The sequence below is a fragment of the Pagrus pagrus genome (assembly GCF_965226575.1).
Source record: "Pagrus pagrus genome assembly, chromosome: 13".
NCBI lineage: Eukaryota > Metazoa > Chordata > Actinopteri > Spariformes > Sparidae > Pagrus > Pagrus pagrus.
In genome coordinates, this window is record NC_140197.1 from 2,644,299 (window position 1) to 2,658,159 (window position 13,861).

Consider the following 13,861-nt stretch of genomic DNA (forward strand, 5'->3'; position numbering starts at 1 on the left):
AATTGTGGAGTCATCAAGTCATCTCCATGCCATGTATTTGTTCTGCTCAGTCACTGAACCAGGTGCATTCACTAATTAGCTCACCTTCCTGGCTGAAGAGCTGTGCTGATTGGACTCAGCTGGTTTAGTGCATGAACAGAACAAATACATGGCATGGAGATGAATGAGACCCCAACTCGAAGCGGAGGGGTTTCGGATTTATTTCCGGATTTTAAATTTATTTGTCCGGATTTATTTCTCCATAACAACCTCTTGCCCGGTCACTACTCAACTGTTTTGCTAACCCTCCTCCCGGTCTTGTCCGTTTGTTTTCAACGAAGCCTTTGCTAAATCAATATGATGGATTATCATATAGGCGTTACGATGTGTGTATTTGTGTGTCTTATCTGTCATAAACAAGAGATTACGGTTTACGGGCACGTTTGTGTCGCGGTGCTACTCAGACAACAGCTGGGACACACACAGCTGGTCTGAGACTCACACAGGTTTGTTTTTCAGCCACAATGTGGAAGCGATCGTTGTGATGAAAGCTGACGGCAGCATCTGTTAGTCTCTTGGCCCTCAATAACTTTTAGAAGTGGCTAACTTAGCTGTTGTAACTTATTACGTAGCTGTAACATAACGTAGCTGTAGCATGCTAATGACGTTACGCTAGCTTGGCTGTGGAGCTTAGCTGTGGACATTGTAATGACTTACAAGATTTACGTTAGTTTCAATGTGCATTGTAATAACTTTACCTGTGAATCCGACATCGTTACTCCGCATTCAAAGCTGGGCTGTATTTGGTTTCTGCCGGCTTGTTGCTCTTGTTGCTTGTTGCGGGAGGGGGTGTGTCGGGGGAGGCTCCGAGGGGAGAGCCATACGAGCTCAGAGGGGAGGGGGGTGTGTGTGGGGGGGATGCTTTTTTCAAATCTTTCTCAGATCTTAGACCGGAGCTTTAATGCTGCACTACAAGTAATTAACCGAATGACCCATATAATGTCTTGTCGGCAGTAGAGATGTTCCGATACCATTTTTTCCCTCCCAATACCGATTCCGATACTTATGCTGTGGGTATCGGCCGATACGAGTACCGATACCGATACCAGTGTGTTATAAAAAATTATATATATCATACTACGCCTGCATGACTGTGATATGATTATCATGTGGTAAGGCCTGGCTCAGGTTAAACCCTTTTGTAAAACATGAAGGAATACAGCAAATGATAGCCATTTATTTTTAAAAAGAATAGTATAAAGCCGAATTCAGCACAGAGCAGACAGGAAGTCAGACACGAAATAATAACATGACATCCGGTTAATTTTCAAAATAAAACACTCCGTGTTGATACAAGCACAAAAACCTCAAATAAGAGACAAATACGAGCTCTTCTTCTAATCCTTCAGTCGGAAACACTTCGTGTTGTTGTGTTTATAACACATACATATAACTGCGGTCGTGTGTGATTATGTAGGCCTAATCATCGCGGGAATTCCTCGCTTTCGTAACTCCAGCTGATCGGCGGAGCTGCGCTGTGGCGGACTCAAAACACAGCTGGTGGGGGTTGCCGGACGAGGACGACGGAGCCAAACCATACCGGAGCCGTAACGCAGCGGACACGTATCCCGTAGAATCTCGGAGCTAACGGAGCTAGGCTAATAAATTACGTGGTATCGGATCGGTGCCTGGACTCCAGTACTCGCCGATACCGATGCCGGCATTTTCGGCAGTATCGGAGGCATTTCCGATACTGGCATCGGAATCGGAACAACTCTAGTCGGCAGGAAATTATTGTAACAGTCAAAAATCTGCAATAAACCAAACGCAAGAAGAGAGCTACACCGCCTAATAGTACTATCAGAATTACAATCATATAATACAGCAATGTAAGAGTAGTCAGTGCAAACAAAAATAACATTTAGAAAAAACAAGACTTTATTTTATAGTAAAACCCAAAAAAGTAACCCTCTTCCTTTTTTCCAATTGTGCATTTCATACAGATTTTGACAGAAAATGTTCACAATCCGTATGCCCTCTGACATATTGTGTAACCATGTCTGTCTAGGGTGAAAACTCTGTATCCCCAGAACAATTACAACCCCATGTGTTGAGTGTACTTTCGTACCTCTTAGGCTTGTGGAAAAAGGGCATCGTTTCAGCTAGATGCCAATGCATGTTAAACATTATCCACATTTGGATTGTAATTTTGATATTTTGGGGATACAGTTTTCACTGGACAAAAGCAGTATGTTATCTATGAGAATATGCATGTCAGTTAAAAATCAAATGAGAACTGTGTGTGTGTAGGATCATCGGTATTCTCTGTATTCACATACACAGTATGTGAGTGCATGCTAAATTTGAATGGATTAGTATTTCTGGGTGGATGGGGATGTGCAGGGTCCATGATAGCCAGGGGTTTACTTCATTGACTTTACTGAGTCCAATTCCAAACCTCAAAACCACTGTAGCCAAATTCTCCAAAGTAGTGAAATATTAACCCAAATGAGATTTCTGAAAGTTCATCATAGTTCATCATGCCTTTTCGTTAAATCTTCCCCATAATTGGTCGCTTGGCTGCCCACAAACATGTTCCAGTTGGCCAGAATCTCCTTCCTGGTTATTTTCTCATCCTGTTGTTTGATCAGCAGATTCCATCCAACATTGGTTTGTTGGATTTTGATTGAAAGAAAGAGGGAAAGGAGGGAAAACATAGGGTGGAGAACAACAGGAGTAACAGAAAAAAAGACACAGAGAGAAGCTTGTTAATAATTAACCCACAATGACCTGCAATTATTTACACTATGTTAATTGATATACTTGACAGCACAGAAAAGTCATGGATCAGTACACTTTTGACCTAATGTGCTAAATACCTGTACCTGTCCTACTTTTATTATTACATTCAGTACATTGCCGCCGAATGATTTGTGTATACCGTACCATGTACATGGTCCTGGTTTAAGCTCAGTTTCCATTCATAGTTTTTATTAAGTTCATGTAAATGAATATGTGTATATATAGGCACATTAGAGTATTCTTGGAATTGTATGAAAGTTAAATGTGTAGGCTGTATGATATAATATCTGTATGTCAACAATCATGCCTTATATTTATGAATTATGGTATGCTTAAATGTGTTTTTAATATGGACTCTTGGAAGATTAGCCAATGAGCTGAAAAAGATAGAAATCAAATAAAAACATTTTAATGCATTTTGTTTCTTACATTAGTCTGATTATGAGACTTTGCTTGTATGACAAAGGAATTTTGAAATTAATAAAGATGTCTCTGTTTTTCTGGTTAAGTACATCTACATTGAGTTTCCATTACAAACTACACCGATTTACTGTTAACACCAAATATAAGCTTTAGCTACAGAGATATGCTGTTACAGTATTTTACATGGTGTGAAAGATAGCTATGTGTAGATTGGCAATTAAGTGCTACATTACTGCTGGCTTTTAAAAGGATAACTATTTGTATACTTTAATAGTATAAGGCTGGTGATATTCTCTATTTTTCTTGTTGTTAACAAATCCCATGAAGTAGTAGTATGTAGTAGGGCTAAATATTTACAAATGTAACACTTTTTTTAAAAATTGAAGGAGAAGGGTGGTGTATATGGGATTCACTCAAAATTTACTTAAAGGAATAGTTCACTCTACAACGAAATTCAGTCATTATCGACTCACCCTCATGTTGATGAGAAATCCGGTCTAGTTTTTTATTCCTCGAAGTGCAGCTGGAGACCCGCCAGGGTACTGTCCTGCAGCAAAAATCCATGTAACGGGCGTCAATGGTGCCCGAGACGAAAAGGTCCATAAAACTACACATAAACTTTGTAATATTCCTCCATACTGCTCGTCCACTGCAATCCAAGTGTCCTGAAGTGGCGACATCCAGAGTTTACTCGAAACAACGTCATTTAGTACATTTTTATAGCCTAAACAGTCACTATACTATATTTGCCTGGAGTGAGTCTCCCTCACACCCGCTCGCACAACGGAAGCCGTGCAGGGACAAGATCAACAAGAACTCGCGATAGATACACACCGGTATTTACATCCAGCTGTGAGCGACACACAAACACAAGAGGGATCTGCCTGCACTAGTGATTTGAAATTTTGAAAGAAAAAAGAAAAATGTAATCTTGTCTGGCGCGGCTTCCGTTGTGCGAGCGGGTGTGAGGGAGACTCACTCCAGGCAAATATAGTATAGTGACTGTTTAGGCTATAAAAATGTACTAAATGACGTTGTTTCGAGTAAACTCTGGATGCCGCCACTTCAGGACACTTGGATTGCAGTGGACGAGCAGTATGGAGGAATATTACAAAGTTTTTGTGTAGTTTTATGGACCTTTTCGTCTCGGGCACCATTGACGCCCGTTATATGGATTTTTGCTGCGAGACGGTACCCCCGCAGGTCTCCAGCTGCACTTTGAGGAATAAATAACTACACCGGATTTCTCATTAGCATGAGGGTGAGTCGATAATGACTGAATTTCATTCTAGAGTGAACTATTCCTTTAAGTGTGAAAACCCAGTGTGGCTCACTGGTGTGCTTTGGAGAACAATGGCACAGATAGAGATATATCAAGATTAACAGAAAATACTTTTTAGTAGGATCTGCTCATTGTTGATTTGGTCCTGCAAAGGATTTGTTGACAAAAACAAAAATATAACATATAACTAGCCTTATCCTTAAAGTTTATATACTTCTATACTACCCTACAGGAAGCTAGTCTCCATTCATCTATATCTATATTTGCAATCTAGAACTCTGCAACAAACCTTTCATGTAAAAAATTAAAAGTACAAGATTCATCTTTTTTCAAGCATTAATGTTTGCCATGTCATCAGTTATTACATTGCCACACACTTGCAATGCAAGTTCCCTAATGAATTAATTACTAGCAGTGTAAATACATACTTAATGTATGCCATGAGGTCAGTGAGAATCAGCCAAAAAACGTCTGGTAACTGGTGATGGATGGTTGACAATGAAATGTACTTCAGTTTCTCTGATGTGTTAAACATATCACATCTTTTGCAGGTTTAAGCATTGGCAGTCTACCTTGTCGGTGTCGGTCTCATGGATCAAGTGTTTGGCTTCATTGTCAGCATGGTCAACCTCTCCTGGCAAAATCCAGTGGGCCACCTCATCACCATCCAGGTAGCCATCCTGTGTAACAGACATCACATGTTGTCACCAGCTGCTTCTTCACACATCGCAGCAATGAGCTTCACTAGCAGTTTTGCCACAGCGCACATATAAAGAGATATACACCTCTAAATATTAATCCAAGTGTGTTTCAGAGCTGTAAAATGTTCTTCTGAAGTTGTGACAGAGGAAGTGTGGTCGCAAATTCTGTTTTCTTGTGTGTGTGTGTGTGTGTGTGTGTGTGTGTGTAAATGTTATTATTTTTTTTATTTTATCACTATTTCACATCAAGACAGTTGTATAATGTCTTCTGTCGCTGTCGATGAGCTTTATCAAGGAAATAACCCTCAATATGTCATGGTGATGTCATCATGGGATTCCCCAGCTTGGGCATGGAGGACTGACCAGAAAGCCTGGCTTCCGAAGTGGGGCCGTGAAGTTTCCTGGATTTCACAAGGTAGGGAGGGTCTAATGAAAGAAGCTTTCCAGCTTCATTACAGGAAATACATTGCTTGGCATAAAAAAAAAAAAGTCACATACACATTTTGTTGGACTGCCTTTAGCTTTGATCATGGCATGTAATCGCCGTGGCATCGTTTTGAGAAGCTTTCATTCATTTTTCGCCAAGATCTTGTACTGATGATGGGAGAGTAGGGCCGCTACGTAAAGTCTTCTCCGGCACATACCAAAGATTCTCAAAGGAGTTAAGGTCTGGACTCTGCACTCGCATTGTGCGTGTGAAAATGCTATTACTTTCACTATTAGACATAGCTGTGAGTTCTGCTGTTGATTTTTTATGATTTGATTTCACAAAATGTATAAGTGATCTCCCATCACGATCATTCAAGATTTATTTCCTACCACATATCTTCCTCAATGATGATGGTTCACCACTATCCTTCCAGATTTTAATAATGTGTTGGACAGTACTTAACCCAATTTTAGTAGATTCAGAAATCTCCTTAGTTGTTTTCTTTGCTTGTTGCAGGCCAATAATTTGACCCTTGTGAAACAGAGTAACATCTTTTCCACGACCAAAGGATATATCTTCCGACAAGCTACTTAGTTCATCAGTTAGGGTTAAATAACTCCTTACCGGCTGAAACATCTTAATCACTGCAGTAATTATCCAATGGAAGGCTCTTACCTTAGTTAAATCCAGGTGGTGACTTTTTTGGGGGGGCCAGACAGTGTATATCAGGATGTCCTAAGTGCTGTATTGTAGACAACTTGGATACAGCACTTAGAATTACCTATGACCTGGGTGACTGAGAACATTCATCAACTTATATCGAGATGTGAAAATATTCTGCCTTTACATGCCTAATGTCTGACCTCTCTCTAGGTCCCTACTGATTTGACTGAGTTTTACACTGAAAAGATGAACCCAGATAGTTTGGGTGTCTTTTGTGCTTTTTCTGTCGACTTTGAACAAACTGTGTTACACGCTGATAAAATTACCCTTAATTAAAATTGAGAGCGACATAGCAGCTGTTTCTGGTTCAACAAAAAGGATCTTACTCTTAAACAAAAAGGTATACAGCATCTTTGTAGGGATCCTTTCTGTAATGTTTTTAGACAATTAGAACAACAATCTTAGAATGTCTGTCAAAAAAAAAACTTTTAGTGGACGTTGTTTGATGGTCGAAGTTTCCCTCAATGACTGAATGAACTTGTCTGTCTGCTGATTGGTGCCAAGCAGGTGGTGGACAGTGTGTTTTTAGAACTACTTATCTGAAAGCTGCTGCATGCTAGCTAAAAACCACCAAAAAACCAACAACAACTACACAGCAGAGAGGAGTGGCTTATATGAAAATATCAAACAGCCAAAATGTAAATTAAAACATTTAAATTAATTAATAGCATATCAAATATAAACATTTTGTGTGACCTATAAGCTATGTTGCCAAGACAAATTAAATTTTGCATTAACATGTTTTATGCAAAAATTTGGTTTTGCCCCTGCTGTTAAGACAGAGAGATTCACTGAGTCTTTGGTATTAGCAGGTTTTTTTCTCTCTCATAGCACAAGCGTTCATTGCAGTGCTCTGGCAAAAGATGCAAAAGTCACATACTCCATAACAGCCTGAAACAATCTCATGTTGCTGTGTTGACAAAGTTACCAAAACTGATAAAGCACTTCAGTTTAAAATAGCTGAGCAGTTTTTACCTTGTTGGTATCTCTGAATTCTGAAAAATGTTTCCTCTCTGTTTGGACCCAGTCAGGCTCCCTCTCCCCATTCTCTGGTGTATACATGTCACCTGTCAAGCCAAAGCAGTACACACACATTTAGGACAGACTGCCTCCAGGTTAGAAGTGGAGGGGATAGATGGTCAGACATAAAGTGGGAGTCACCTACCAATGTATTCATCTAAATTGATCTTGCCATCCCCATTCTTATCAATGTCTTCCACAGTTTCCTAAAAAAGAAAATGAATTAGTTCTCATAGAGGTCCATTCCTTCCGCTAAAAAGCACTCAATGTACTGACCAAGTCATTTTCTTTAAAGGTTTCTGAACATTAAGAGCTTTGTGAGGACGGGGCGATGAAAGTGTACCATTTCATTGCTGTCAAAAACAGTATCAAAGCTGTCGGGCTATAAGCATTATGAGAAAACAAGGCTGTGTATCTTAAATCCCCAAAGAGAGAGTATTCTATGTGTAATGTCCACTGTAATTATGTGTGTGTGCCTGGTTTGATTTTAGCACTTAAGAAGTGCTGAAGCTCAGGGCCTACCCTAACCCCTAGGGTATAAAAAAAAAAAAATGGAAAAAATCTTGATGTGGAAATCAATGCAAATGGATTACTAGAGATTGCTGCATTACTGCTGCATTAAACATGAAACTTTACCACCGGAACACAGCAAGCAGTGTAAGTACACATTTGCAGTTCATTTAGATGTGGCAATAGATGCTTTGTACTATTTTTAATGTCAATACAAAATTTCACAGTACAGCTGCTGTCACTGACCTGTCTATTTTGTAAAGCAATGTTGTGGTCAAATGATTTTTTTCTGCAGCTCAGCAGTTAGCTCAACAAAATGAGCTGTTATCCAATTTCATACTTGTGTTTTCCTACCATTTGACTTGTGCTGATATGCTGATGTTTACCAGGTACAATGTCCACCAAATTGCTAGCTTGGCTAAAAATACTTATTAACAACGTTTCTGGTGGTTTGAGTGTAGAGCCTACCTGCACTACCACACCTTTCATGTAGTCAAACTCCTCAGGATGAAGGAAGGCAGTGAACTCCTCACGTGTGGCAATACCATCACCATCTCGGTCTGCTGTCTTGAAGCGCCTTTCGTCCCGGATGAGCATCAACTTATAGGTGGCCTTGTCTTCAATGTCATCAAATGCCTCATCTGAAAATAAGGTTTATTTTTTTAGCAACACAGGCATTCTAGTGTTCTATATCGACCGCGTTTCTTTAGGTATTTCTGTGTGGTTAATCATTCAGATGCCTATTCCTAAAAAGGGTCTTCTTTATATAGTAGTCATTATTAAGAGCATTATTTGAAAATCTACAGAACAGCTAAAAAGGGATCTTGAGTTGACATGTTTTTGTTAAATTTATTTTCCAGATGAGTCTGAAAGTTCATTCTGTGACATTTGTGGCCCAATAATCTCAACCCAAGACAAATTAACCTGTTCCATTTGCTGAATAAAGAGGGATTATACACACATACATACATATAAATGTATATGTATGTGTGTGTGTATAATATATATATATATATATATATATACACACACACACACACACACATATTCTATATTACTCTCTTCCTAAGTGAGCAGCATCTTCATATACTGTAAAGGATTCTTTTTTCCACTGTCTACCATTTCAGCTTTTAAAAATCTGTGGGATCAAGATATGTACATGGATGAACATTTAACATAACCTTTATCAATTTATTTTGAGCCTTTTGTAGGTTGTTTTTAAGGTGTTTAGATTATCTTGTAGACCAGGAGATGGGAGCATAGTCAAGATAACTGAACTAGAGCTCCACCTAGTGTGTGAAGAGTTGACTTGTCCAGAAAGACAGCTTTTCTGGCTAGAATCTTAATTAGCTGCTATCTTGGCTGATTTCAGATCAGAGTTCATGCTGTCTGTTCAATAATGAGTGTAGCTTTAAAAATGTGGCTTTGTAGGAGAAGCAGTAGACCTCCAAGCTGCTTCAGTCATTGTAATACAATAGCAGCACTAAAAGGTAGGTAGAAAATAAAAGTTTTTTTCCCCTTGCCCTGATGTCTACCTGATGTAAAAAAGAAATGAAGAAGTGCTAAAGATGGAATAAAGGAAGAACACTAAGACACGTCAGAATTGAGGTACATCTTTCACAGAGTTACCCAGATAGTAGCCATAGGTGGTGTTTTTGTACTCCTCCCAGCCTATCTTGCCATCTTGGTTCACGTCGTAGTCATTCCAGTGTTTGTTCACATTCTCCTCGATGTACCTCCTCTGCCGGTGTTTGATCCAATAGCGCAGCTCTGCATGGTTGACGTAGCCATCCTTGTCAGTATCAATGCGGTCCACAATCTTCCTGTGCGGAGAGATGGGGTCAAGGTTATGCATAAATATATAAAGTTGACTGAAAACATCTGCTCCCTTCAGTTTTTGAAAATACAACGTCAAAGTCTGACCTACACACACCTCAATGGAAATAATTTCTGAGGTACAAAATTAAACCTGATTAAATGAAAACAATTAAACACAAAGCTTGAAGTGTTAGAAGCGGCAATTTCTGAACAGTTCAGAAAGAGTATGCTACGGGCCACTAATACCTACGCTAATTTGTCTTTGCTCTCCTCTGGGGTCAACTGGTCAAAGGTCTTGGCTTCCTCCTTGCCCAGGAAGGCCTCATGGTCATACTGGAAACCTTGAGCATCATTGTGAGTGTGATCACTTAGATCAGTGCGGTGATGGATGCGCTTCTCCTGAGCAGGTACAGCAAAGGCAACAACAGCCAGGATGCAAAGGGATGCTAGTGACTTCAGCAGCAACATAACTGACTGATGGGGGTGTGGTGAAGACAAAAACCATGGCAGAAGGAGGGAAAACAGAAGTGAGCATGGTGGGGAGGCACAGAGACAAATGCAGAGAGAGAAAATACACACTGCTCTGTATAGAATACAATATAACATTAAAGAGTAGAATATAACTATTGTCTAACTAAAGTAAGAACATAAAGATAATACTTATAGCATAAAACATAATGGAATAAACTAAATTACTGTAGAGCAGGATTGTCAGCTCAGTTTTACTTTAAACTGACTGGAATGCTGGGAATAAAAGACTACAGGGCCTACCATTAGTCAGTTACAAATTGAGGGAATAAAGACTGATGGATGTCTCCTGGCATCTTCTCTCTTGTCATTAACAGTTTACTCAGATAATCTGGAGTTTACTTAATCTTCTTCTGATCATGCCAACTATTCAAACCACCTTCTTCCTGAGCCTGCAGTTCAGGCAATCTAACCCAGATTGCATCTATTGAGGAGATTAAATCCACATCAGGAGGAACAACAGCTGTGCTCACGAATCACATTCATCATCATAGCCTACACCCAGCATGATTGGCTGAGGTCACATGAGGCCTAAGATCCATACTTTGTTCATGATCATGTGGAAGTGAATCAGAACGAGACACTGTAGACTAGAACCAAATACTAATGAAAGCATCACAAAATATGCAAATGATCATACATTATGGCATTTTTGGCCTTATTCAAAGTACAGAGGGGAAATAAAAGTAAAGTAAAAATGTATGTTACTTATATTTAACCTGACTATACCAATTTTATGGAACTTTATACTTACTACTGCAGTACATTTTAGGCAAATCCTCTACTTTTTACCCAACTACATTTGTAGTTAACTTTAATTACTAGTTACTTTTCAGATTTCAGTTTCCTCCCGTTCCTGTCCAGTAAAAACCCTGTATGTCCAGATGTGTTGCTGTTACATTTCAGTGATAAACTGAAGGGTGAAACATGTGATGAGGTTATAGAATGCGATGCATTGCTGTAGATTAAACAAGTAAGCAAGCTCAATTTTAAACATCTACCACAGTACAATTACACATACACATCAATGCCACATTTATATTAATCACAAAAAACATCAAAACACCAAGGAAGGTTTCAAATGGAGGACTTTTACTTGTAGTGGAGTATTTTCAGTGTGGTACGAGTACTTTTACTGAAGTAAAGGATACCGAGACATCTACAATCCACATAGTACAGTGGTAAGATGAGCATGTGATGACTTCATTTCCCCTGGCCCCACAAACTACATGAATCCCGTCATTAAACCCACCTTTAGCTTTTCCTTTGTGTTGCTTGAAATGCTGCAAACCAGCATCATTCTCGTACATCTTTTCAGAAGAAAGACAACAAAATACAATAGAAACTCACCAGTCTCTCTGCTGCTTCTCGCGACACCTCCCTAGTAGTTTGTGAACAGCGTATCAGTCCGCGTTGGCACTCTCTAATAACAGCGTCAGGGAGGGTCATGTTGTTCAGCTACCCAATCAGCGAATCCCTAAAGGGGATTCTAACCAATAAAAAGCAGGACACCGTATTAAAATACATTGTGATACATTGTTATTGGCTGTCCGGTGCCACGTTGTCACGCATCCCACCATGTACTCTAGAAAAGCAGGGGGCACTTTAATCCAAGGACGTTAGATTTAAACCAGGTAAAAAGGGAAAATGCAGACAATGATATTGTCGGTAAGCTTAGAGCCGAAATGATTAGAATGTGTGAACATACAGATGCATCTCAAACGTGACAGGTCCAGTTGTAGCCTACGCTATCCAGTATTTATTATGCATCCATTTAGACTACAATGTATGACAAAGCTCAAACAACATTCGGAATTAAGATGGCATAAGTTGAAATCGTGCATTCCTACACATATTGGTGTCAATGGATATGAGCTGGCAGGTAATATGCAAAAGGAGCAACAAGAAAAAGAGACTGGTAGTCTATGCAAATATCGCGAGGTTGAGGTTAAAGTAAAATCAAATGAAATGAATGAAAAAGAAATGGCAGGAAGAGTGAGATAAATAAGGGCCCATACTACTACAAAATTTCTACGAAAATCAAGAAATGAGAGGCCACAAATACTCTCGGAACAGTACACTACATTATACATAACGTGCTTTTAGAAGATGTGAACATGGCAGACTGGAAGAAATGGTGGAGCATGTATTTCTTCTTTATCGTGCTGGAGATCAACAAGAGAGACAGACACTTCAATCACTAACTTCTGTCTAATACAGTTGTTATACTATTAATAACTACTTATTAAATTAAAGAAATGTTGCAGAGGAGTTCGGATTATAGGGTACAGGGCATCGATTTTTTTAGAAAACAAGAAAGATGTACGCCCTACAAACTAAAGAGCTGAGCACAAAAAGTGTTAGTTGGTGCTTCCACTGAGGAGGTTTCATGAGGTGATAAGCAAAAGTTAGATTCGAAAACATTCCTCTCAAGCAGGCACAGTATTGTGCTAACAGCACCACCCTCTGGTGAAAAGGAGCCACAGCAAAAAAGTAATTTCTTGTCAACAGTTTTACCTGATTCAGTGGACCAATAAATAAAATAGAGCTTACAGATTGCACAAATAAGGAGCTGCTGCATCACTGGTAATTCCTACCTATCTAGCCCCACAGCATTTGATCTATTTTTGGTTGCTCTGTGAAGAGAGAAAAAAGATTTGTATATGTATTTCCTTCTGATTTAATGCACATTATCAAGTAATCACATAAAAACAATTGAGAAAAGAAGGGTTCATGATTTGTAGGTCTGAGCAATATGGTAAGACAAATAATAATGATAATCAATTTGATTATTTTGACAGCAGATTTTAAAAGGGAATACGTTTTGGATCATACTTTTCATCATACTAACAAAATATGATGCTGATGTGCTCGGGTGTGTACCAACAGACACTGCATATTTCTTTTGTCTGGAGAACATGATTTGTGGGTCAGCGACATGGTCTACAACATCAGTATGGTCCAGAAGCACACCCAGCCCTGCTGGAGTGGATTACTGTAAAAAGGATTACTGCCTAAAATGCAGCATGTAAAACTCCTTGTTATTACAGAAGGTAAGGTTTAGTAACCCTCACATCTAGATGGATGATGAAGATAGTACTCAAGAACACTCCAAGTTACTCCAAATCAATGGAGTAAAGTTACTCATTTATTTCTACAAATGGTACTCAGCAATCATTCTTTCTAAAACGTAATAAGATCATGAATTACTTTAGTTTTGTGTTACTTTCAAAATCCCAGTTGAACCCCCATTAGAATGAGAATACAATATTGGGCATTAAATAATAGAAGTATCAGCAAAAACTGATCCACAATCACTTTTTAATCTCAATAAATAAGATCAAAAGGTTACGATGTTAATTTTCTTATAATTTTACAAAACAGGTTTTACAGGTTAATACATTTATTGTTGTAGGACCTCTTATGCTACTTCACACAAAAAAAAAAAGCATAATTGTGGCAATGCGGAGGATGACTTTGGAGTCTCACAGCCTGAGTAAAGAAGCTGCTCCGTATGGTGGTGTCGTGTCTCCACTTCTTATTCTCTATTTGTCTAAAAAGGTTTTTCAGAGTTTCAAAAAGTCACCAATAAAAAGGAAATAATCTCCAGGAGTCCTCCAACGCTGAGTGCAGTAATGTTTAATT

The 13,861-nt window shown here is 39.0% G+C and overlaps 1 protein-coding gene across 2 annotated transcripts; it reads right to left on the reverse strand.

The window, feature by feature from the left end:
- Window positions 1-1,894: 1,894 nt before the first annotated feature.
- Window positions 1,895-11,625, reverse strand: rcn3 (reticulocalbin 3, EF-hand calcium binding domain). 2 transcript variants are annotated; one of them, XM_084370395.1, is made up of 8 exons: window positions 11,567-11,625; window positions 9,939-10,162; window positions 9,500-9,693; window positions 8,339-8,511; window positions 7,506-7,566; window positions 7,316-7,407; window positions 5,059-5,166; window positions 1,895-2,615 (listed from the first exon to the last, which is right to left on the reverse strand). In XM_084370395.1, the coding sequence occupies exons 2-8, from the start codon at window positions 10,154-10,156 to the stop codon at window positions 2,508-2,510; spliced, it is 954 nt and encodes a 317-aa protein (XP_084226521.1). In that variant the 5' UTR covers window positions 10,157-10,162; window positions 11,567-11,625; the 3' UTR covers window positions 1,895-2,507. The 2 variants fall into 2 exon arrangements, with proteins under 2 accessions (XP_084226521.1, XP_084226520.1); XM_084370394.1 differs by lacking the exon at window positions 11,567-11,625 and adding an exon at window positions 11,469-11,552.
- Window positions 11,626-13,861: the final 2,236 nt, after the last annotated feature.